Source organism: Erpetoichthys calabaricus, chromosome 9, assembly GCF_900747795.2.
Source record: "Erpetoichthys calabaricus chromosome 9, fErpCal1.3, whole genome shotgun sequence".
NCBI lineage: Eukaryota > Metazoa > Chordata > Cladistia > Polypteriformes > Polypteridae > Erpetoichthys > Erpetoichthys calabaricus.
The window spans coordinates 119,386,137-119,413,420 of record NC_041402.2 but is presented as its reverse complement, the minus strand read 5'-3'; the positions used below and the strand labels follow the sequence as shown (position 1 = coordinate 119,413,420).

At 43.3% G+C, this 27,284-nt stretch overlaps 1 protein-coding gene across 2 annotated transcripts in view; it reads left to right on the top strand.

Annotated features, from left to right (window-relative positions):
• The window catches only part of fbxo31 (F-box protein 31), a 124,174-nt gene extending 98,406 nt beyond the window's left edge, over window positions 1-25,768 (top strand). For both annotated transcript variants that reach the window (XM_028810107.2, XM_028810108.2), the window contains 2 exons: window positions 14,006-14,394; window positions 25,292-25,768. In XM_028810107.2, coding sequence (XP_028665940.2) covers window positions 14,006-14,394; window positions 25,292-25,514 — 612 coding nt within the window. In that variant the 3' untranslated portion in view covers window positions 25,515-25,768. The remainder of the gene's footprint in view (window positions 1-14,005; window positions 14,395-25,291) is intronic.
• The last annotated feature ends 1,516 nt before the right edge of the window (window positions 25,769-27,284 follow it).

Here is a 27,284-nt window from a genome sequence, read left to right as displayed (position 1 = left end):
AGTAGCGTTGGTAGTGACGCGATCACCTTCCCCTCCAGCTTCTGCAGCTCTGCACAGAGAGCACTCAGCACCTGTGATAAAGGCCCTGCGGGCTGAAGGCACTCCTCCAGCTCGCGTAGGGCCCCAGGCAAAGACAGGAAGTCAGCCGGCGGTGGGCTTACCTGTCCATCAGCTACACATGCTGGCTGCTTCCTTTGGGCCCTTTCTTCCGGCCCAATCGGGTTCTTCCCTGGCACGAGACTGACATTCCTTGGTCCCGCCCCTATTCACTCATTGGCGGGCACACAAGACACACCATCCAATCCCGTGCCTGTCACAGGGAGGGACTTCCGGTCCACAGCCATTTTGGCTCCTTTCTTCCTGGTGCGGCAGCGTGCTGGCTTTTTGAGCTTAAGCGTCTCCTTCTCGGCAGCTCTCCCTGCTGCCGCCGCATCAACAAAGCGCTGCGGATCGACATGCGCCTGCCACCGATGCAGATCCGGGCAGCCCCTGCCTGCTAAACATAAAACACACGTGGCCCCGCAGGGCTGGTTGCCAGCAAGCAGGGAACTTACCTCCCGCTAGGCGACATGCCGTCCCAGGCGCCTTCTGCGGCAGCACGCTCGCAGGAGCCCGCTGCACTCCAGCTACGCCCACTGTCTTCATTCCGCACTAGGGGAAAACGGCCCTTCTGCGAACCGGTGGCGCTCCTTGGGGTGAGTCGCTCCCGCGGGGTTGAGCGTATGCCGCTCCCGCGGTACGTGTGTGGACTCCCCTGCTGTGCCGGGCTATCCACAGATGTATTTGTTAAAACGGGTCCCCGCCTTGAACCAGGCGGAGCATCCTGCCGACTATGCCACTGTGGAACCTGGCCCGGACACAGACAGACGGACACGTTCATGTCACCCAGCACACGTTTATTTACACTATTTACAGTTCAAGTGACTTAAGCACAACCCAGTGCCGCAGCACCAGTCACCCCACAAGTCCAGGCCCTTTCCCAATGCCTTTCCTCTCTAAAGGCCGCCTCCTTGCCTCCTCCAGAGACCTTGTCCTCTTCCACCCGACTCTAGTCCTGAATGAAGGGAGGCGGCCCCTTTTATAGCCCATCCGGATGTGCTATATATATATAAATATATATATATTGTCACAAACTCGACTCAGAGTTATAGAAAGGTTTGGGGCAGCCACCTGTATAATTGGTTTCCTGGCTGCAAAGTCGTAAAGTAGATACAGCACTGATGTGCACAAAACCGAGTTCAAAACAGAACTGAGGGAATAGGCAAAAGGTGGAGGTTTTCAAAGGGGAAGACAGGAAGTGAGATCAAAGGGGCCGGACTCATGAAGGTCTTCAGCCATAGGTTCAAGCGCGGACGTGACATCACAGGGGCTGGAGCCGGCTAGGACTCCTTCCACAGGCTCGGTCCTGGAAGTGACATCAAGAGGACCAGGTGGAATCTCCCGTGAATGGCCTACAGGAAAGGGAGAAAAAGAGTCAGTGCACTCTGCCACATCCCGGTATGACTCGGAACTGCCCTTACTCAAGCCTTTTAGCTGCCTCCCATGCGCATGTGTATGACAAGGCAACCCCCCCAAGCCCAGTCCCGTCGAGTTGGGCTATCCTGACCGAGAGGTCGTGAACCGGAGAAAGAGCATCGGCGTTGGCGTGAAGAGTACCCTGACGATGAACAAGCGAAAACTTGTACAGTTGGAGGTCAAGAAACCACCGGATGACCCGCGGATTCAACTCCTTGTGCAGGGCCATCCACTGTAAAGGTGCATGGTCCATGACAAGGGTGAATTCCCGGCTCAACAGGTAGTACCTCAGCTGAGTAATCGCCCATTTAATCGCCAAAGCCTCTCTCTCCACCGCCACATACCTGGGGCCTCATGTATAAACAGTGCGTACGCACAGAAATGTTGTGTAAGAACGTTTCCACGTTCAAATCGTGATGTATAAAACCTAAACTTGGCGTAAAGCCACACACATTTCCATGGTAGCTCATACCCTGTCCTACGCAAGTTCTCTGCTTGGTTTTGCAGACTGGCGGCACCCAGCGTCAAATCAGCGCTACTGTTCCTGTGTGAGTACCCTTTCTTTTTTAGATCCACATCCCTGACGCGGCTTTATAAATACACTGAAATTAACCGCATATTGTTTATAAATTTAATGCATCTGATTGTAATTAACCTGTAACAATATAATGGTCCACAGAATGGTCAAACTATTCCAAATACCATAACTGCTTTAGCGTTGTTACTCTCACTGCACCTTCTTCTTCTTCTGTCAGCTGCTCCCGTTGGGGGTTGCCACAGCGCATCATCTTTTTCCATGTTACTCTCACTGCACCACTCGGAGTATTTATATCACTGTATCTGAGTGTGAATCACAGATCTACAGCGATTGGAAAGAGAATTATCAGTATACAGCATCAAACACTCGCTGCCTCAGCCATTCGCTATTTGAACTGCTCTCATCTGACCAACGCTTCAGAGCCTTTCCTGTTCGGACCTCGCGGTTCACAAACAGTTTCATCCCAAGAACTATACACACACTCAATCAGTCCATCAAGTGCTCCTTGTAGAACTGTTTGTACTTGCAAGTTACTGTGAGGTAATTGTACTTATGATACAGTTATAATATTGCACAACCTGAGCCACTTTATAAAGTGCGTATTTACATATGATGCCGATATCATTTTTAAGATGAAATGCAGCAAAATATGTTTATTATATTATGCAGATAAAACATTAACTTTAACTACATGGTGCCGCAGCGCTTAGTGAGGAGCTGGTGCTTCATTCACGGACTGTTCCTGCCTCACGCTGTATTCATGCTGTGGCTGGCGCGACACTGGAAGGATAGATGGATAGAATAATAAAACGTTACGAAGATATTTTGATGTTCCTTAAGTTTTGAAGAATCGGCATTCTAAGCTTTCAGATGGCTTAACGTCTTACAGAGCTGATTGTGTGGCGATTGGGTATTTGGAGAAAGAAAAGTAAGGACAGGAATTGGGGATTAGTACATTTGAAAAAGACAGTACTTCTGTAGTAAAGTATTTCATCGAAGGTCACGCATGGCGCAGCAAGCATCTTGCGTAAGACATGAACAATCACTGCGCCACAATGTTCCCATTTTTAATAACATGCTTTAACTAATATCATCATGAACATTATATCACGTATACTTCTCAGTATTTTAATTATTCAGAGAGCTGTAATATTACGAATGTAATGGATTCTGTGTCCTGTCGGAGGAAGAGCACCTAGTAATTCAGGCACACAGAGCACATATGCTGTAAGATCAAATACACAACAAAGCATTTAACATGCTACTTTACTTTGAAAAACTAGTAAATTAAATGATTTTAAGATGAAGTTTATGATGTTCTACTTTAATGACAAAATAAACTGTGATTAAAGTGGAAATGTTGAGATTAAAGTTGACATTTCGTGCTTTTTTCGCACTCTGTGCCTTTTTTTTTTTTTTCACTGTAACCAAATAAGCTTTCATATGACACTCAGACGGTGGGCTACAAGTCGCCTTTTCACGCTGACTTTGATAAGTGACAACTTCTTTTTTTATTTCAGGCACTGTGCGACTTTGTGAACTTGAGCTTTCGAGTTTCTCCGACACGCTATGTCACTCGATCAGCTTCCTTTTGTTGCTTATATAACTGTTTAAACCAACAAATAGTACGTTTTTCTTTGCCTCCATTTGGTATTCGCTGAAATTCTTCTATTTTTCCTCGTACTTTTGCCATTGCCTTTTCACAGAACGCTGAGCTTAAGGGCTATTTATATTGATTTGCGTTTTCAAAGAGGTATAATTCTGGGAGGAGTTGGGGTGGGACACCAGGCGCGTGCACGTGCGTTACTTTTCATGCTGACCGGGATTTATGGAGAGGAAGAACGTGGAAGTTGGCGAACGCACAGATTTATGCATCTGGATTTTTCTGTGCGTCAGCACATTTCAGCTTTTGTGCTTACGTCATGTTATAGTACGAATTCTACGCACGCCGTTGTGCATGAGGCCCCTGGTCTCCCGGTCCAACAGTTTCCGGCTCAGGAACATGATGGGTGTTCCACACCATTGACACTTTGGCTCAGTACAGCTCCCAGGCCTGTGTCCGAAGCATCCATCTGGAGGGTGAAAGGTAAAGAAAAGTTAGGTGCTTTCAAAATAGGTGCGGACATAAGGGCCTGCTTCAAGTCACTAAATGCAGCACCTGTCTTTTCAGTCCATGCCACAATGTTTGGGGCCCTCTTCTTTGTCAAATCAGTCAAGGGCATCGCTCTCTCTGAGAACCGGGACACAACAAGAAAGGCTTGGACCTGCCGCTTGGTTCATGGACAGGGCCATTTCAAAATGGCATCTACTTTAGAGCACTGTGGCTTCACGGTGCCCCAACCCACCAGGTAGCCTAAATACTTGGCTTCGCTTAATCCAAAGAAACATTTCTTGGGATTAATCCGAAACCCGGCCTCACAAAGTGTCTGCAATACCGCTTTTACCTGCTGTAGGTGTTCCATCCATGTGCTGGAATAGATGACCATGTCATCCAGGTAGGCAGCACTGTATGAGTTATGAGGCCTGAGCACTTTGTCCACCAGACGCTGGAAGGTAGCTGGAGCCCCAATAGCTGTGTAACCCAAATGGAAGGACACGATACTGCCAGTGTCCTCTAGGGGTGCTAAGCGTGGTCTTAACCTTCGCGGAGCCTGTTAAAGGAACCTGCCAGTACCCCTTTGTCATGTCCAGTGTGGTCAAATATTGAGCCTGTCCAAGCCTCTCGAGGAGGTCATCCACTCGTGGCATTGGATAAGCATCAAACTGGGAGACTTGATTAAGTCGAAGGAAGTCATTGCAAAACCTCCAACTCCTGTCAGGCTTAGCGAGCAATACAATGGGACTGGACCAGGGACTATGACTTTCCTCGATTACACCTAGTTCCAGCATGTGCTTGATCTCAAGCTCCACTTCAGCTCTTTTTGCCTCGGGAAGACGATACGGATGTTCTCGGACTATAACCCCGGGCTCTGTCACAATGTCGTGCTCAACCAGAGAGGTACTTTCCTGGTTTTTCACTCACTACCTCCAGGACAGAGGATAACTGTTTCCAGCTCCCGTCATTGTCTGGGACTTAAATCTGCACCAAAGTTAAGGCTAGCCATGTGAGCAAAGAGTGAGCGGGGCTGATTGGAGGAGGGATCGGGATCCCTGTCCTTCCACGGTTTCAGCAGATTTACATGATAAACCCTCTCCCTCGGCAGATGATTGGGTTGACTCACCAAATAGTCGACGAGTCCTTTCCTCTCCTTAACTTCATAGGGACCTTGCCAGTGGGCGAGCAACTTAGAGTGGGAGCTAGATACTAGGACCATGACCCGATCTCCCGGGTGGAACTCCTGGAGAGCCGTGCCACGGTCGTAATATCGGACCTGTGCTACTTGTGCCTCTTCCTTGTGACTTTTAAGGAGGGGCCGAATCTTTCCAAATCTATTGCGTAATTGCATGATATATTCCAATATGTTTGTAGAGGGAAGAGCCTCTTCTTCCCGTCCTTCTTTTAGGATATCTAAAATGCCCCGGGATAGTCGCCCATACAATAATTCAAAATGGGAGAATCCCGTGGAGGTTTGTGGGACTTCCCGGTAGGCAAAAAGGACAAGGTGGAGGAGCTGATCCCAGTTCCTTCCATCCTCGTTGACCACCTTACGAAGCATTTGTTTGAGAGTCTGATTGAACTTCTCTACCAAACCGTCGGTTTGAGGATGATATACCGCGGTCTTTAGATGCTTTATTTTAAGTAACTTGGCAGTCTCCCTGAATGTCTCCGAGGTAAAGGGCGTCCCTTGGTCCATCGGGAATTCCTTAGGAATGCCGACACGCGCAAAGACCCCTAGCAATTCCCGTGCGATGGCTTTAGAAGTAGCTGAGCCCAACAGAATAGCTTTGGGGTATTTGGTAGCATAATCCACGAGGACTAAAATGTACTTGTGTCCTCAAGCTGAGGGCTGTAGAGGTCCGACTAAATCGACCACAATTCTGTGGAAAGGAACATCAATCGGGGAATAGGAATGAGAGGAGCATGGTCCTTCCTTGAAATTTGTCGCAATTGACACTCTGGGCAGGAAGTGCAAAAGTGACGAACCTCTAGGGTTTTCTCGGTGCCCAAATGGCCACCTAGGAGGTGGGCGTGTGCTAACTCACAGACCTGCCGCCGGAAGGTCCACGGGATTAACAGTAGCCTTCTCTCCTGCCCATCATGGTCAGCTACGCGATACAGAAGATCATTTTCTAACACAAAGTGAGGACCCTGTGGCATCGACTGGTTAGCGCGCTGGCCGTTGACTAGGACCACAGCATTTTTGGCAAACTTTTGGGAATCATTATTCCACTGCTGCCTTTTAAAAGAAGCCGGCGTCTCTCTAAATTGAAACCACAAAAGGGAGAGAGAGTCTCGGCCAACCTCAAGGGGCGTGGTTTCCTCCCATTACGTCTCGGCGTCTCCGGGAGTTGCCACGTCACTCAGGGAGGCCACTTCGTCTCTCTCTGCCGGCTGGTTATATGGCTTGGAGGCAGCTTGAGACTAGGGCCTGGGATCTGTGCTAGGTCTTGGGACGTACTCCGGCTGAGTTTGACAAAGGGACGGTTCTGCTCCCTCAGATTGTGAGGCCATCCTTTGTGTCTTCAGAAGCTCTATGAGCATTGCCAGGTTCTTAAACTGCTTACCCCAGACCAGCTGGGTGAAGCCACGGGGAAGCGCTTTCAGGAGCAGATAGTAGACTACCTGCTCTATTACTTGATAGGGCTTGTTTTCATGCAGCCGTAACCATTGCCCAGAAGGACCAGACTTGTTTGAGGATTGGCCGCTCTGGGTCCAACCTCCAGTTTCTTACTTTACTCACCTGCCAGCCTGGGGCACCCCTAGGTGGCAATCAGGGTTCCGGTCTCACAGGGTGGCAGGCACTCTCCTCTGAGAGAGCATAATAAGCCCCTTTTGCCTCCCCCCCTCCGGAGCAACCCAACTCTGTGAGCCCCTCCCGCACACTCCCTGGCCTGTCTAGGTTGCCTAGTTAAGCGTGCCAGGAGCAGAGCCTGTACCGGGTCTCGCCGAACCACAGAACACCCTTCCCGCCTGGAAACTCGGCCCCGGTATGCTCCCACCTGGGTGCTTTGCAGGTCCTGTCCCCTTCTCTTCCAGGATTCTCCATCCTGCCAACTACGCCAATGTCACAAACTCGACTCGGTGTCATCGAAAGGTTTGGGGCAGCCACCCGTATAATTTGTTTCCTGGCTGCAAAGTCGTAAAGTAGATACAGCACTGATGTGCACAAAACCAAGTCCAAAACGGAACTGAGGGAATAGGAAAAAGGTGGAGGCTTTTAAAGGGGAAGACAGGAAGTGAGATCAAAGGGGCCGGGCTCATGAAGGTCTTCAGCCATAGGTTCGAGCCCGGACGTGACATCACAGGGGCTGGAGCCGGCGAGGACTCCTTCCATAGGCTCAGTCCCGGAAGTGATGTCAAGAGGACCAGGTGGAATCTCCCATGAATGATCTACAAGAAAGGGAGAAAAAGAGTCGGTGCACTCTGCCACATTCCGGTATGACTCGGAACTGCCCTTACTCAAGCCCTTTAGCTGCCTCCCATGCGCATGTGTGTGACAATATATATATATATATATATATATATATATATATATATATATATATATATATATATATATATATATTCTAAACTTGCTTATCCAGAGCAGGACTGGAGGAGAACTGGAGCCTATCCCAACAGCTTTGGAAGCAAGGCAGGAAAAATCCCTGGACAGAGTGTCAGCCTATTGAAGCAATACTATATACTGTATATGCAATATGTATGACATGGCTGATGTTAAGAACAAAAAGAGTATGATATTTCAACTCACTTTAATTTTTGAGAGAGAGAAAGATTGAAAAGAGGAAGATAAATATTTTAAAATTTAAATCTGCTACCGGATTATTCTCACAATATCAGTTATTTTGAGCTGTCAATGTAAAGCTAAACAAGTTAAATTAATAAATACAGAATAAATACAAAAACATATTAGTAGGTTTAGTTTTTCACCAGTTGGCAGACTGTCTTCACCTATACTACCTGTTGTTCAGTAGAGATATTGCCAACTCAGGAATTTTACAAGGTTTGTATCTCTTCACTGTTAAATGACATTTTAAAGCAAAACTGAGTGGTCAGCAACAATATGTTGATCTCATATTTTGACCTTGTCAGTCTCTCAATCAGTGCCGTTTTATTTTCAAAAAGGATTTCTCCTGTGCGAAGCTGAAGGTGAGTTATTGTCAACAAAACGCAGACACCGGAGAAATAAACTGAAACATTACACACTTGTGATTTTTCTATCCATACTATAAAGGTGTTGTTGACCAGCACATTCTGATTTCAGGAGTTTGAAGTACATCTTGATATACGAGAAGAGCAAACAAATGCGGCAGCTCTTTGTAATGGACATCAGACTCATGCAGCCTGGAATTTAGCTTAGTGTGTACTGCTGTAATAATTTTTGTGTACATACTGTATCCTGGGCTCAGGCAGAATTATAGCTAACATGCCGTAATTTATGAACAAAGTGAAATTATGTAAAGGATTATCTGTATCTAATACTTCTCTTTTGAGATCCAGCGAACGGCAGCTTTGAAAGTTACCAAGTACATTCAAAGCAAAATCATTACCTTGGTATGCTTCACTAACACTTAGACCAGAATTTATCATGCTGTCACTATCAGCTCCTGAAGAACTGTCACTGATATCACACAGTTAATCACTTTCTTCATCACATGCTTTACACGCCTGTATTCGGCTTGCTCTGTCACTACAAATGCTGTGTCAACAGCTGCCATTCATTGGATGAATACGTGAGGTTGGCTCGTGGTGGATGACTTTGTTTTAGAGTTAAAACCTATAAGGGTTAAAGACTAACAGCAGGAGTATTTATTCAAAAACCAAATGTGAAATTCTTACTAATATATTTTGATTAATTTTGGGACCCCTGCAATTTTACTTATATTCCTAAAGCATAAAGGCACAAGTAGACTGAAGGGCTTCCTGTGTTTGATCGACATAGGCATGCTGACAAAGTACATGTACATAAGATAAGAAAATAAATATAGGTAAACAACATTTGATGTGGCTTTTATGTAAGTAACATATATTCTTTTTTTTTTTTTTTTTTGAATAAAGACCATCAAAAAACATAATTGCAAACAGAACTTTGCATGATACCTTGGCAAGGTCTGCAGCCCCTGTGGTTTCGTTGAAAGACGTGTGTGGCAGATTCACTGGCAGGATGATGCCCAACGTTTTGCTGCATCCAAACGGTGCCATCTTTCGCCTTTATGCATGGTGCAGCTGCGCTGTTCTTATGTGTGACTGGACATTTCTTGCGGGGAGGGCTTCTGTTCTTTCTCCAATGTAGAACCCTCATCCTCACCTGAGTTCACCTCTGTTATACCACATCATTATTTGAAAACTAACAGTGTCAGATTAGGGGGAGCGTGAACGTGATTGAGAGAACAAAACTGAATAATTTAAAAATAAAAAATAACGCTAACCTTTACAAGTACCATAAATTTACACCGGCTATTACAGACTTGAATCAAATGTATGTTTTTATTCTATAATAGTAACAATAAGAGCAGCTCACTACTCAAAACGGTAAATGCGGGAAGGACCCAGAATCAAACCCGCAATCTCTTGATTATGAGACAACAGTTCTTACCTCTGCACCAGCCAAGCAGTCTTGTTAGCATCATACCCTAATCTGATTTTCTTCGGTTATATTCTTGAATAAAAGCGCATTTGTTTTGCTATACTTTTACGTTTTGTGAAAGTGTTCATTTGATATTTGGACTTTAGTCTTCATACATTATACACTTCATGTCAAAATTTTGTCATTAGTACTATAACACGAAAAAAATTTCTGTTCTAGCTATGTGTTCAACATTTCTTGCCACACATTTCCTGTCATCCTATATTTACCCAGATCGTTGTAGGCAAAGAACACACATGAAATGCATGTGTTCCAAATAACGATATATTGTTTACCCTATACAATTCCAGACCTACCTCACACCCAGATAAACAGACTTGAGCTGGGAGAACTTTTTGTCCGACTTGAGCTGCATTGGTGGTTAAGTGGGAGGGGTTGGTTGGTTGGGATATTGGGTGGCTGGATAGCAGGCTGCATGTGCTTGTTGACACATTTGCAAAACAGAGACACTGTTGAGGATGTGCAAAGGACTTTAAGGTGGCCTGGGATTATGACTTTTTTTTACTCCCATCCATCCATCCATCCTCTTCCGCTTATCCGAGGTCGGGTCGCGGGGGCAGCAGCTTGAGCAGAGATGCCCAGACTTCCCTCTCCCCGGCCAGTTCTTCTAGCTCTTCTGGGAGAATCCCGAGGTGTTCCCAGGCCAGCCGGGAGACATAGTCCCTCCAGTGTGTCCTAGGTCTTCCCCGGGGCCTCCTCCCGGTTGGACGTGCCCGGAACACCTCACCAGGGAGGCGTCCAGGAGGCATCCTGATCAGATGCCCAAGCCACCTCATCTGACTCCTCTCGATGCGGAGGAGCAGTGGCTCTACTCTGAGCCCCTCCTGGATGACTGAGCTCCTCACCCTATCTTTAAGGGAGAGCCCAGACACCCTGCGGAGGAAACTCATTTCAGCCACTTGTATTCGCGATCTCGTTCTTTCGGTCACTACCCATAGCTCATGACCATAGGTGAGGGTAGGAACATAGATCAACCGGTAAATTGAGAGCTTTGCCTTATGGCTCAGCTCCTTTTTCACCACGACAGACCGATGCAGAGCCCGCATCACTGCGGACGCCGCACCGATCCGCCTGTCGATCTCACGCTCCATTCTTCCCTCACTCGTGAACAAGACCCCAAGATACTTGAACTCCTCCACTTGAGGCAGGATCTCGCTGCCAACCCTGAGAGGGCACTCCACCCTTTTCTGGCTGAGGACCATGGTCTCGGATTTGGAGGTGCTGATTCTCATCCCAGCCGCTTCACACTCAGCTGCGAACCGATCCAGAGAGAGCTGAAGATCACGGCCTGATGAAGCAAACAGGACAACATCATCTGCAAAAAGCAGTGACCCAATCCTGAGTCCACCAAACCGGACCCCCTCAACACCCTGGCTGCGCCTAGAAATTCTGTCCATAAAAGTTATGAACAGAATCGGTGACAATGGGCAGCCCTGGCGGAGTCCAACTCTCACTGGAAATGGGTTCGACTTACTGCCGGCAATGCGGACCAAGCTCTGACACCAGTTGTACAGGGACCGAACCGCCCTTATCAGGGGGTCCGGTACTCCATACTCCCGGAGCACCCCCCACAGGATTCCCCGAGGGACACGGTCGAACGCCTTTTCCAAGTCCACAAAACACATGTAGACTGGTTGGGCGAACTCCCATGCACCCTCCAGGATCCTGCTAAGGGTGTAGAGCTGGTCCACTGTTCCGCGACCAGGACGAAAACCACACTGTTACTCCTGAATCCGAGGTTCGACTATCCGACGGACCCTCCTCTCCAGAACCCCCGAATAGACTTTTCCAGGAAGGCTGAGGAGTGTGATCCCTCTGTAGTTGGAACACACCCTCCGGTCCCCCTTCTTAAAGAGGGGGACCACCACACCGGTCTGCCAATTCAGAGGCACTGTCCCTGATGTCCATGCGATGTTGTAGAGATGTGTCAACCAAGACAGCCCTACAACATCCAGAGCCTTTAGGAACTCCGGGCGTATCTCATCCACCCCTGGAGCCCTGCCACCAAGGAGTTTTTTGACCACCTCGGTGACCTCAGTCCCAGAGATGGGGGAGCCCACCTCCGAGTCTCCAGGCTCTGCTTCCTCATTGGAAGGCATGTTATTGGGATTGAGGAGGTCTTCGAAGTACTCCCCCCACCGACCCACAACGTCCCGAGTCGAGGTCAGCAGCGCACCATCCCCACCATATACAGTGTTGACACTGCACTGCTTCCCTCTCCTGAGACGCCGGACGGTGGACCAGAATCTCCTCGAAGCCGTCCGAAAGTCGTTCTCCATGGCCTCCCCAAACTCCTCCCATGCCCGAGTTTTTGCCTCAGCAACCACCGAAGCTGCATTCCGCTTGGCCTGCCGGTACCTATTAGCTGCCTCCAGAGTCCCACAGGACAAAAGGGGCCGGTAGGACTCCTTCTTCAGCTTGACGGCATCCCTAACCGGCAGTGTCCACCAACGGGTTCGGGGATTGCCGCCACGACAGGCACTGACCACCTTACGGCCACAGCTCTGGTCAGCCGCCTCAACAATAGAGGCACGGAACATGGCCCATTCGGACTCAATGTCCCCCACCTCCCTCGGGACATGGTCAAAGTTCTGCCGGAGGTGGGAGTTGAAGCTACTTCTGACAGGGGGCTCTGCCAGATGTTCCCAGCAGACCCTCACAACACGCTTGGGCCTACCAGGCCTGACCGGCATCCTCCCCCACCATCGAAGCCAACTCACCACCAGGTGGTGATCAGTTGATAGCTCCGCCCCTCTCTTCTTTTTTTACTCTCTCTTCTTTTTTTACTCCCCTTGCTTAAATATTTTTTAACTTTTCTGGCTATTGATTATTCTGAAATATACACTGCAGCATCACCTTATAACCGTCCATAAGAAAATGCCTTGCTAATAGTGCAAAGCACCAGGGGATTTTACATCAGAGGTTGTAAAATTGTTTAAAATTAAAGGTTTAATTGCTTTTAATAAGAAATGTTTGTGCTGCTTGTTTAATTTGGTCATAATTTAAAGTTATACTGAATAGGGAGTTTAAAAAAAAGACTTTTTAAGGGGAATACGGTTGGAAGTCTTCAGCTCAAAAATATGGCATACGAGAGAGAGTGCAATGGAATACAGTGGTAAACTCTCCCCTCTCCATCCATAGTTTGTTTACATATTTCCAAGTAGACTGATACCTTCACCTCTGCCTTTTGGAAATTGTTGGTCGTTTCAATGACAAGTAGGCTACTTGAATTTCCTTTTCCTGCCATCAATAGTAGCCTTTTCTGTTTTGCTACCTGATGATTGCTGATTTCTTTGTATACCAATGGTTTTATTTTTTTCCATGAAATTCCATATCATTCCTTTTCTTGAGCCCTAGTTCTGTGTTGTCCTTATTTAAATTATCTTTTCTTATTATAGCCACATTGTTTGCTTTTCTGTAATAGTCAGTTGTCTTTCCTGATGTTAGTACAGGCCTCTTGACTCCAAAGGAAGATACCAAATAGAAGGGTAAAGCTTAAATTGTGTCCTTCCTATTCACTCTACCTAAATGTGTTCTAAAAAAAGACACACATGATAGTCTATTGTCCTGGTATTTAAGGTCACCTACAGTGGGTAGTGCTGCTGCCTCACAGATCCTGTATCCTGGATTTGAGTCCCATGTCCTGTCATTGATTGTATACAGTTTGCATGTCCTTGCTATGCTTATGTAGGTATCCTTGGGATACTCCAGTGTTCCTCCTACATCCTCAAAAACATTCTATTTGGGTTAATTAATGGCTTCAAATTGCCCTTTTTGAATAAGAGTCTCTGCGTTAATGGGCCTACTGTGGACTAGTGCACTGTCTAAGCCTGTTTCCTATCTTACACTCAGTGCTGCCAAGATTGGATATGGCCCCCATGACCTGAATTGGATTAAGTGTGTTTGACAAAGGTATGTCATGTTCCAGTGTTTGTTTCTGTGGTTTAGTTCTTCTCCTATACAAACAAGATTTAGAACTATACCATATGAGAAAATGGCGACGTGTTGGACATGTGGTCTTGTTCTCTATCTCCTGTCATGAAATACAAATGATTTGAGGTTAATCTTTGATGGAAGATATTTATTCATTGATGAGAAACTTTTACCTTTTTAGAAAAAGTATTTATTTTATGCTGACTAAAAAAGTCCTATACATTTAATAAGAGATCAAACAAAACTGTAAATTTATTTTTTTGCTTCTTAGGGTGATCCCAACGTTCCAGCAGGTCAGCTGACACTGGACATTGATCTTTCCCGAACCATCCAACTTCCAGACATAGACAAGCAGCGCAGTATAGATGAATTATCTCGACTGGTCATGGAAGTACATGAGCAAGTGCAGAGAGAACAACAATTAGCCCAGAGAGAGGATGCTGATATTGGCAATGAAAATAGCCGTGCACCATTAGCATCTGCCAATATCCCTTTAATGAATGGGAGTCAGGATGTGGAGGAGGATGACCATGTAGAAAATGAGATGGAACAACCGTTGCATGAAGAGGCAGCAGCTCACCATCAAGAGTCTCAACCATTTGTTTTGCCAGGTGGAGTAATGGCTCGAAATGAAGTGTATCCTCGAACTTACCGCATGTGGTAATTAAAGTTCTTTTACTTCAACCAAATATGTAAAACAATTTACATAAAAATTGAAAAGTATATAATGGTTGCTCTCACATTGGGTCCACCTGTGAATATCTTGTCTTAATGTAATGCTTCTTTTCAGTTTTCCAGAACAATTTAAGTAAATGCACAGAAACCAACAAGTAGATTTGAAAATTTTATTATTAATGTAATTTATTCACAATGTCAGAAAACACATTTCATTACCTGCAATAAGCTACTTTGTTTTTTAAAGTTATCTATAATGTCCAGCTTGCAGAGAATTCAAGTTACAAGAATTTATTTGGTTATGAAAACTGTAGTGCAGTGGAGACTGGGTTTATTCCACTCTTAGGAATTAATCCTTTAGACAAATTTCTAAAATACATTTAAGGATGAAAACTACATCTGCTGAAGCCATTTGTTTTACACATGAATACTCAGTGTTTACTAAGTGCAGCAAACAAGGAATATGTGAATTAGAGTAGCTCTTTTAGTTGAAGTAAATAAAAGTAATGCATTCGATTGTTTACATTTTCATCATAATTATAGAATCCACACATTACACTTTAATTTCCCCTAGTGTTGATTGGCGAACTTCGCCAAAGCGTTCTTTAGAGCAGGTATGCTGTGTTTGCCAATAACCCTTGTTCACCAAATGTTTCCTGGAAATTAGCATGCGGGTTAGGCTTAGGTGAACATTTTTTTCCCAGCACCCAAGATGCTTTGCCCTGCCTGCGTGACATCACAGAGTTGTAGCAGCCTTGCATAGAACTTTGATGCATACCTACTGTAAGATCATTGCCAATCTGCTTCCTACATGCATGATGTCACAACCTATTTAGTACTCTAATTCGATTCCTATCCTGCATTCATTTAAAAAAAAAAAAGTTTCAATATTTTCAATAGAGTACATAATGAGTACTGCCATGGGATATATAACACTGATACCTGTGCAATCTCAAACAATCTAAAAAAAGCCTTAAATTAGCACTGCCCCTCCCCCACATCAATCAGAATGAGACCCTGTGAAGAAATAATAATGATGAAAGATTTATTAATATTTACAAGGCTTTTTCTCCTTGATAGAAGAAAGAAGTGCAAGTCATGTTCACTGACATGGGAAACAAAAAAAGACATTTCAGCTGGACCAGGAGCCACAACTTCAAACAATGGACCGAGCTAGTTCCACACTGCCACGTCATGGCACAACCAGTGTGTGCTACAAGACTGGATCTCTGTTAGTGCAATGATCAATGTTTTATTTATTTATTGCTAAGTTCTGGCCATTGGTTGTATTTGATCAGTAGTAATAGTTCCATCATGTTTTGTTGATTTGATGTACAATGGCACAGTGGTTAGCACTGCTGCTTCAAAGCTTAGGTTACATTTTTGGCCACAATTATTAGTCCAGCATAGTTGACAGACCTTTGCATCATTATAATCCACTCAAAACTAGTCCTGTTCCACCTTTCCCATTGACTTCACTGTATTTTGCTGTTTTCGGCAAAATTAACAAACATTTTCGTGATTTTTGCCAAATTCATGGGGAAGTGAGGTTTATTTGTTATGTGTTTCCACTTTAACAGTTTCTAAGACCCTCTCATTTAAACACATTAAAGATGTTTAATCTTATTCTAATAAAAGCTAAATATTCATATTCATGTTCTGTAGTCAGTGATGGAAGGTGTGGTCTGGCCTCATATGGTAATAAATGTTCCAGGTTTTCAATTTTCTTCTTTGTACTCACAGGTTTTTGGGACTTTACATTTTGACGACATCATCCTCACATTATTTTTTAATCTTCTGCTTTTCTTTTGGTTGTGCCCAGACACCACAAGAAGTGGGGCAATGCTCGCATCTTATACATGTACCATCATTACCCTGCACACACCCTTTCAAATACTGTATCTATATTATTTAGCTGCTCAGTTTATCTAACATTTTTCTGACTATGGGAAGAAACCAGGGACCACCTAGGAAAGTTTTGCCAGGGGGCTCTGGCTGAGGGCATTTGAAATTTATATAGTCTGGAATTTTCTTTTACCTCTTCTCCATTGCTGGCTGGCAGTGTTTTGTTTTTTTGTTAATTTTTTCATTTTATTTTTTCGTTTGTATTTAATTTTAGTTTTTCAGCAATTAGCTTTGCAAACAGGATTTCTTTATTCGCTCCTGCTCAATTGAATAGAGTGCTAGTGTGACATGCAGACCTTTTTGTAATGACAAAAATGATGTATCAAGTTTAGAAGCTCTCAGGGGGCTGGTAAAGTCTCCCAATCGACTGTCTGCTGTGCTAACCTGCTAAATTAAAGATTACATGCTAGATGTGTCAGTATTCAAGTTTAAAAAAAGATTAAATATTTATAACACACTTATTCACAAAGCATAGAATCTGCACTTTTCCGTACAGCTTTAACTATATAAAAATTTATTGTAGCAACTCTCCATGTGGATAGAGGAGAAAAGAGGAAATGTGGATTGCGGAAATACTGTACTAAAAATTATGTTTATCCTTCTTTAAGAAGAATTCCATCTGAACTAGTGTGGTGCTGATGTGTCACCCACTGCATGGCTGCACTCAGGTCCTAATCTAGGATCCTGAGTTGGTTTGTCATGTGGTGGGTTCAGCAATGAGCGGTCTGGTGTCAAAACCAAATGCTGAGTCAGCCACTTAAGGTCATAGACATGCCATTTCACAGTTTAGACACTACACTGTCTATGTCTACTGGGGCTCTCAAGTCGAATGCAACTCTTTGAATAATTTGAATGTATTGTAACAAAAAAAAAGTGTTGCTTGAATGCTACGGATAACAGAATGTAAGCAAACAGCTGATTGTTTTCTCCTCACACTATTTCCACACTGTATTACTCTAGACCAGAGGTAGCCAACACAGTGCCTGCGGGCACCTGGTCGCCCACGGGGCTTGTTCTAACAATAGCACTAGATACCTTGGAGCTTTGTCTAAAAATTAATTTTTATTAAAATAAATAATTTAGTTGTGTTGCTGTTCTTTTTCAAAGTTCAGTAACGGGCGCAACACAAACCTGCATCTCACTCTTTGCTTAGACAAGCAAATGAGCGCAGCTATGATGGGGAGCTACACTCGGTTTTATCCCCTAAAAATAAAGAAAAACATGGCAGAAGAGCAAAAGAAAACTTACCATTTTTAGGGCCCTATGATTTCCGCGATGCGGAAAGTACGGATGGAATCATGGAATTAACACATAACAGATTTTAGATTTAAAAATGGAAATGGAATTTAGAGACTGAAGGTGGGGTGTTACAAAACTTCCCAATAAATTAAACAATTGAATAATTTGTAGCTCTATCGTTCAGATTCTATTTTCCAGTTTGTTGTTTTTCAAGCGAGCGCAATTCTTAGTAGAAATTTAGTCGTGCCTCTATCTGTTGGTGCGCGTGTTTCCTGTATGCTTTCTCGTTAAATGCATGCAAATTAGTTAGCTGCAGGAGACAGAAATGTCGAAGCGAGCAGGATCAGATACCCTAACTGCTTCGAAAAAAAACTAAGAAACATGAGCTTAACTGCAAAAATGAGGGCACAACAGTAACCCGGCGAATTTTACGAATCTGGACAAGTTTTGCTAGCATACTATAGACTAGAAACGAAAAGATACTTGGAATGACCACGTCAAATCTAAAACCCATCTAAAGAACAAGGAGAAATTAAAATCAAAAAGTGTTCCCCTTCAGGTAACAATAGAGGAAATAACAAAATCGTCAGATACAGTACAAGACGCCAGTTTGTGGTCATGTAAGTCAGACATAGCGCTCGAAAAAATGACGAAGATGCGTCCTTTCTTTATTAAGCATTGTAAACAAGGAGGCGCACTGCCAGAAAATAAGAGCAGTGTTCGTCAAACTCATTTGCCCCATGTCTTTGAACAACATATGGATGCCGTTCTTCAAAAGATTCGCGGCAAGAACATTTATGTTGTAGTTGATGAAACCACTGATAGCCGAGACCACATAGTTCTCATCATAGTGATAGGTAAGTAGTAAACATTTGGCTGTATGGTAATTCTTTTATGTAGGCAGTTCTAATTGTACATGAAATTATATTTAACCAGTATTACCAGTCATTCCTGTAGAACAATGTTATTGGTGACCGACACTGGTTGTTAACGGGTTCCCTTTTAAAAATTAACAACTATGTTTCTGGATTTAATAAATGTTTTGCCTCGTGGTGACGAGGTCCACACTTGACTCTTCCATTATAAACTTGGAACCTACAAACCTGGGCAGAAGAGCAGTGCCACATTCAACTTGGATGCTGGACAGGTGGAGATAGAAATCCTAATGTTGCAAAATGACCTCCACCTCAAAGCCCATCAGGGTGCACCAAGCCTTTGGTGTCTTATGGACACAGAAAAGTACAAAGGTGTATGCACAGCAGCTATGAAAGTTGCCTGCCTTTTTGGTTCAATCTATCTCTGTGAATCATCCTTTTCGGATATGAACTTTATCAAAAACAAACACAGAACACGCCTTATTGATGCACATCTACAAGACTCACTCAGAGCTGCAGTTTCAAATTACTGTATACCCCAGATTACAGTACACAATGCCAGGCTTCCCACTAACAGACATTTACAGACAAAGAAAGAGATAACAGATATTTTCACTGAAACACAATGGCAATGTTAAACTTAAATATTGTGCAAAAATGTGAAAAATAATTTGTTCAAAATGTGTAACAGATGAGATTTGTTTAAAATACTACAGATTTGGTGATTCGTACAAATGTGATAGGATTCATTTAAAAAATATGAAAGAACTGATGTTTTTAAAATCTTACATAACAGATAATTTGTACAAAAATGGGACAGAGTTCATGATTTGTTCAAAAATGCTACAAAGGTAGCGGTAAGTACAAACGGGACATGATATATGAATATTCATTATTATTGTTGTTATTATCTTTAAAGGTGAACCGTGCGACTTTGTTATTCCGGAAGTTTGTATCAAACAACTAGCCCTTCATGACCCCTGCTCTAGACATGCTATTTTTTTTATATTTTTTATATTTTTTTTGTTTTTGCACATCCCCTGCAAAATGAATATGACCCTCTTCACAAGCCTCAGTTGTCAGCTTGTTGAATCAATCATTTGTAAAACAGACAGCATTCTGCCTCTTAAACATGTTAATTCACCAGGTTTTTGGAGCTGATTTTCCTAATCTCTGTGCTCTACTCTTGGATAGCAGCAGGTCACTGTTGCGCTCAAGATCTCTAATATGGGTGCTTAACAGCTGTAGCATAAAACAGCTGAGTATGCAAACATGGTATTTTTTTCCCGTTTGTTTAAACAGAATAGGAAATAATTGCTGTATTTCAGATTTTTATGTTGTTATTAAAGCATCACCTTTTTAAAGAGTCTTTTTGGCAGTGCACATTTTAGTTTCCCGTGCCAATAGGCAGTTTTGCACACAGTTTTCAGCACATCTACTGTTCACTTAATATGCATTGCCTAAAGTAATTGGGTGTAATATTGTTTTAATTCAGCTGTAAAGGAAAAAGTGCAGGTTGTTAGTTTCGAGAGTCAGTCCTTGACTACCCACTTCCACACATTGTACTCAACATAACTGCTGTTATAGACAAGTCCAGGACCCTGTCTTCTAACAGCAGTATGTGTTTTTTCAAATTTTTTTATCCTTTATTTTAGCCATGGAACTAACTATAGACAATGCTTTGTTTGGTTTACTTTAAACTTTTGACAGGCATTATTAACTTAATCATTCTTTAATAAACACATATACTTTTTTATAGAGTATTTGTAAATTGCTTTAGTAAAAGTATCACATCTAAATAATGTTAACATAGCATTGCAGAGATGGGGTTATTGTAGAATGTATGAAATTATTATAAAATGAAAGACATGCAGCAGGTTACAAACAATGCTCCTTGTTTATTGAACATGCTTTAGCTGACACATAGGGTATGTCTTCCACATAAACTGAAATAATAAATGAATAATTGTTCATACTTAGATATTAACAGTCTAGCTGTATTGTCACACTAATAAGGAGAAAATACCACAGATTGTTGTAAAGATCGTTGAGTTCTTTCACTTTTGAGCTACTGACTCACTGTAACTTAATGTTTATAAAAGAAAGATGGGTAGGAAACTGAATAAGTCATATGAACTGTGACCAAAAAATACTGATACACATCCTATATATAAAAATGGTATGGTGCAAATGTATTATATATATTGTGCCCAGAATATTTTACTTCCTAAAAATGTTCTAAAATAACTTACAGAAAGACAGATTGCCCTCCATAATATCATTTTTATTCAAAAGATTTGCTGTAATAAGGTTTTGTTACAGGACTAATATGGGAAATATATAAAAGTGCTTTTTTTCTGTCAACATCAAGTTTATCTATCTGCATGAAAAACTGTGTTATATTTTTCTCTGTATTTTCTATGATGAGAGCGCACACAAGCAGCACATGTGCTTCACTCAAAAAAATGTAGTGGGTACAGCAGCTGGAAGTTCATCATACCATGCGGTGTTCAAGGGATTAAACAGTGTTTCTACAATAGAAAAGAAACTGACTAAAAAAGAGAACAACTTTTAGAATGACATTAAACATGAGTGAAAAATAAAATACTTTTCATTATTCAGTTACGTGAATCACCACTGTTAAATTCACGGTTATAGTGTTAAATTAACAAGTTGATTGTATAAGGATCTGTTTTTTTCCATATGTACACTTTAAATGTTAATTTAGTATTGGTGTTTTTCTTGTGGACAAAAACAAAGCGCTCATTAACCATTAATTAATCAGTACACCCACCCACACAAACAAACAAACCATCCATCCATCAATCCATCCTCTTCCGCTTATCCGAGGTCGGGTCGCGGGAGCAGCAGCTTGAGCAGAGATGCCCAGACTTCCCTCTCCCTGGCCACTTCTTCTAGCTCTTCTGGGAGAATCCCGAGGCGTTCCCAGGGAGGCGTCCAGGAGGCATCCTGATCAGATGCCCGAGCCACCTCATCTGACTCCTCTCGATGCGGAGAAGCAACGGCTCTACTCTGAGCCCCTCCCGGATGACTGAGCTTCTCACCCTATCTTTAAGGGAGAGCCCAGACACCCTGCGGAGGAAACTCATTTCAGCCGCTTGTATTCGCGATCTCATTCTTTCGGTCACTATCCATAGCTCATGACCATAGGTGAGAGTAGGAGCATAGATCGACTGGTAAACTGAGAGCTTTGCCATACGGCTCAGCTCCTTCTTCATGATGACAGACCGATGCAGAGCCTGCATCACTGAGGATGCCGCACCGATCCACCTGTCAATTTCACGCGCCATTCTTCCCTCACTCGTGAACAAGACCCCGAGATACTTGAACTCCTTCACTTGAGGCAGGATCTTGCTCCCAACCCTGAGAGGGCACTCCACCCTTTTCCGGCTGAGGACCATGGTCTCGGATTTGGAGGTGCTGATTCCCATCCCAGCCGCTTCACACTCAGCTGCGAATCGATCCATAGAGAGCTGAAGATCACGGCTTGATGAAGCAAACATGACAACATCATCTTCAAAAAGCAGTGACCCAATCCTGAGTCCACCAAACCGGACCCCCTCAACACCCTGGCTGCACCTAGAAATTCTGTCCATTAAAGTTATGAACAGAATCGGTGTCAAAGGGCAGCCCTGGCGGAGTCCAACTCTCAGTGGAAACGGGTTCGGCTTACTGCCGGCAATGCGGACCAAGCTCTGACACCGGTTGTACAGGGACCAAACAGTCCTTATCAGGGGGTCCGGTACCCCATACTCCCGGAGCACCCCCCACTGGATTCCCCGAGGGACACAGTCAAATGCCTTTTCCAAGTCCACAAAACACATGTAGACTTGTTGGGTGAACTCCCATGCACCCTCCAGGACTCTGCTAAGGGTGTAGAGCTGGTCCACTGTTCCGCGACCAGGTCGAAAACCACACTGTTCCTCCTGAATCCGAGGTTCGACTATCCAACGGACCCTCCTCTCCAGAACCCCCGAATAGACTTTTCCAGGGAGGCTGAGGAGTGTGATCCCTCTGTAGTTGGAACACACCCTCCGGTCCCCCTTCTTAAAGAGGGGGACCACCACCCCGATCTGCCAATCCAGAGGCACTGTCCCTGATGTCCATGCGATGTTGCAGAGACATGTCAACCAAGACAGCCCTACAACATCCAGAGCCTTAAGGAACTCCGGGCGTATCTCATCCACCCCCAGGGCCCTGCCACCAACGAGTTTTTTGACCACCTCGGTGACCTCAGTCCCAGAGATGGGGGAGCCCACCACCGAGTCCCCAGGCTCTGCTTCCTCATTGGAAGGCATGTTAGTGGGATTGAGGAGGTCTTGAAAGTACTCCCCCCACCGACCCACAACGTCCCAAGTCAAGGTCAGCAGTGCACCATCCCCACCATATACAGTGTTGACACTGTACTGCTTCCCCCTCCTGAGACGCCGGACGGTGGACCAGAATCTCCTCGAAGCCGTCCGAAAGTCGTTCTCCATGGCCTCCCCAAACTCCTCCCATGCCCGAGTTTTTGCCTCAGCAACCACCGAAGCCGCATTCCGCTTGGCCTGCTGGTACCTATTAGCTGCCTCCAGAGTCCCACAGGACAAAAGGGACCGGTAAGACTCCTTCTTCAGCTTGACAGCATCCCTCACCACTGGTGTCCTCCAACGGGTTCGGGGATTGCCGCCACGACAGGCACCGACCACCTTACGGCCAAAGCTCCGGTCAGCCACCTCAACAATAGAGGCACGGAACATGGCCCATTCGGTCTCAATGTCCCCCACCTCCCTCGAGACGTGGTCGAAGTTCTGCCGGAGGTGAGAGTTGAAGCTACTTCTGACAGGGGGCTCTGCCAAACTTTCCCAGCAGACCCTCACAACACGTTTGGGCCTACCAGGCCTGACCGGCATCCTCCATCGAAGCCAACTCACCACCAGGTGGTGATCAGTTGACAGCTCCGCCCCTCTCTTCACCTGAGTGTCCAAGACATGTGGCCGCAAGTCTGACAACACGACCACAAAGTCGATCATCGAACTGAGGCCTAGGGTGTCCTGGTGCCAAGTGCACATATGAACACCCCTATGCTTGAACATGGTGTTTGTTATGGACAATCCGTGACGAGCACATAAGTCCAATAACAAAACAGCACTTGGGTTCAGATCGGGGGGCCATTCCTCCCAATCACACCCTTCCAGATCTCACTGTCATTGCCCACGTTTGCATTGAAGTCTCCCAGGAGTATGAGGGAGTCCCCAGAAGGTACCTTCTATGACAAACAAACCAGTTATGACCAAATTAAAAGTAAAGCCTGAGCCCCTAAAGCTCTGAAGTATAAATGTTATGCACTATACCAATTGGTCTCCCTGTTTCAAAATCTTATCTATTGGAAATGACTTTATATACGAGGTTCTCCTTTTGGATTTCTCACAGAACCCTTAACTGAATCTCATTTTGTGCATTGATTTTTGTACATGATTGAGCACCATAAAGGAATTTCATTCCAACCACCAGGTTCGTTCCTTGTGACCCCAAACTGGGTTGATGTAGTTGATTTCACGACATGTTCCAGAATAAACCTATACTGGGACCTGAGTGTGTTTAATAGCACACTTCCAATGGCCAGTTTTAAAATGGGTAATTTTGTACAGTTACATACACTCGGCTAATGTACATATGGGGAAAACTTGCAGACTCTATATAGATGCTTGCCAGGCTAGCAATCAAAACTGAGCTTGTGGTGCTATGTTACAGACTCTTAGTTTATGCCGTTACACTGCCCGTGTTCAAACATTAGTACTGTATAACATAGTTAAAACTAATTGTATATGTGTAATGTCAGCTTGGTCAATAGTATTGATATCATGCTATATCTGCTTAATGTGTTATTATGATGATACCAGTGTCAAACAGAATTCAATAGAAATTGCATGAAAGCATTTTTCTCTCATGTAAAATGTAACAAAGGTTTGTATTCATCATTTAAATTAATGTGAAGATTTATCCTAAGCAGAGAATACGTTATTTGTAGAAAAGGATGTAAAACAAACAAAAAAAAAATGTTAATGCTCAGTGGCCCTTAAATGTTACCTTCTTATAGTTTCATAAAAGCTGAGTAGAGCTGCACATTGTTAAAGATATGAAAGCCACTCTGTATTGCTGTTTTTCATCTTACTAACAGTAATGCCAGTGACACTTGAGGTAAGGTTAGTACTGTTCTCACAATTCCATGGGTGCAGCTTCACCTTCCAGTGTTCCACTGTTTGTGTTGTTTTACCATATTCTGCCAGTGTCTTCTTCTGTTTCCTTTCAGATCCTTACATCATGCATGTTAGATTAATTGGCATCAGTAAATTGGCCCAGTGTGGCTTGTGTTGGACTGAAGTCGCGTGAAAGTTTGGGTCTTCCCTTTTACTACTGCTACCCTTATTGATGCCAAGCTCTTGTGGATGGAAGGATTGGTAGACGTAAAACAGTTGGAATATTTAGTAGATACTACAATGCTGTCAATCCCTAAAGTATACTTTTTAAATTAACTGTTTTGCATTCTACTGTGCATAAGCAATAAATGGTGATCAGAACATATCTATAACCATTGCACCTGTTAATAGACCAGTTTTAAAGACACTATAGTACATTGTCATTAATAAGCAAATAGAATGAGCTGTCAGTGGTAACATGTACATTGGTTCTTTTCTTTAAAAGATGGTCAACTTAAATGTAAATGCATAACTACTAACAAAACATCCACAGTTAAATGCTGCATAGATGAAATAAAGTCACTTTTTTCCTTTGTTTTTGGCAATCTCTCTGGTGAGTGAATTATTTCCAACTATACTCTCTCTCTGTTTGATATTTTACAGTTTTTACGGCACAGGGCTGATTGCAGGTCATGGCTTTACCAGTCCTGAACGCACTCCAGGAATCTTCATCCTGTTTGATGATGATTGCTTCGGATTCATCTGGCTAGAGCTCAAGTCCTTTAGCCTATACAGCAGAGTAAAAGATTCACTACAGTATGCAGAAGCTCCTTCAGCAGAAGCTTTTGAAGAAATGCTCAAAAACATGCAGTCTTGGACATCTTGACAAGCCAGCTTTTCCACCACGGAATGACAGGGATATTACATGGGGAAAAAAAAGGTTAAAGCCTGACCTTGGTACCTCTCTCTCTTTCTCTCTCAAGTAGCATGCACTTTTACACATGGCAAATGTATACACTGCTTTTTACAGTTTACTACAGAAACAATAATTACCATAATTTATAAAGAATATTAAAATGACTAATAGTTAATGTGTCACAGAATGTAATTATGGAGCAGGTACACAAAGTTAAAAAATAAGATTGTGTTAAAATCAGTAATGAATGAGTTAAAACAAGATTTGATTTAAGGAAGAAACTGCTTAAAAAGTGTTGATGTTAGCTGTGTAAGAGATTCAGAAGCTCTACGTTCTTCATTTAAACTTCAAAACAAACTGTAAATTAGGTATTCAAAATATGGAGCACACAATATCAAAATAATTACATGTATTCATTTTCTTTAAGGTGTCAGGCATCATGCATAGTGTAGGACAATATGTACATTTGACTCTTTACAATGTTCTACATCAGACATCTCATGTCGAGCACAATAAGCACAGCTGCTGTCTTGTCTAGCAAAATCACTACCATATTCATTATAGGATACGTAATGTCTTGTGTTATAGTCACCTTTTTATCCTTATTATTAATGTCTTTCTGTTTACAATCATTAAAAAGCACGGTCTTTCAAGTGAGGTTTTTACTATTTCATGTATTGTTTTCAAAAATTCTCCAGAGAAAATATCCACAAAGGACTGTATAAACTTTTACTTAGTTAAACAAATTCATTCATAGTTGGCAAGGCCAATAATATAAAAGTGTCAGGGAAGGGTATTGTAATTTATATTAAATTCAACAATGATTACGCATCTGGAACCATTAACAGCAAAATAAAAAAAATATCATCTTGTTTAGGGAGTCATGTTACTTTTGTTTTGCTCTTTGCTTATTATTATTATTATTAATTTCCTTCTAACATCTAAAAGTATTCCACCAGTACCACCGCAACATGTGGCTGTTCATTCAGGCAATTTGTAGTCTCCTTATATCTTGTTTAAATACTTGTTTATTTGCTTCTTGGAAGTTCCATGTTATTTTATAATGCTTAGTTTGTTGCTCCACAATGTTCTAGTAGGTAAATCCATACAGTGCTAAATTCATGCACATATGAAATAAACCTGCTGTTTGCACTGTCTGGACTGACTAGTTGACTGTGTGTCACTGTTGTTGAATGTTTTGCATAGTATTCACACACATACAAATGATACTGATTTTACACCTATCAGACATGACATGAAAGTAGAAGTATATAGGCCCGCTACTGAAAAGGGCAAATTCAAAATTACCATGACCATTTCCTTAAGACCTGACTGCTCTTTTTGTTTTGATTCTATGCATGCTTTGACATAATGGTTTAGAGTGCAGTGCAGAAAGCAATTCCAGTCAAACTGAATTGCACAAATGTACTTATTTTGATGCTTGTCTCAGCATCAGTGTATTTTTGTATTGTGCTTCTTCCTAGCGTTTCTAAATTAATTCAGTTCAAAAAGTACACTTTTCTCAGTTGGTATGATCACATTATTTTTATTTTAACCCTTTGCAGTCGTATTTAATTTTCAACGTCACGCTACATTAGTCGTAATTAATTATTGAAAAAACGCCAATAATTACAGCAGTTATTTTTTCTCGACCAGGCGACTGTGCAAATCGGTCAGAAACTTGCAGGGCCACCAGCGGTGGCCTGACGACCTATAGCGCACTTTTTACTAAGGCCAGTT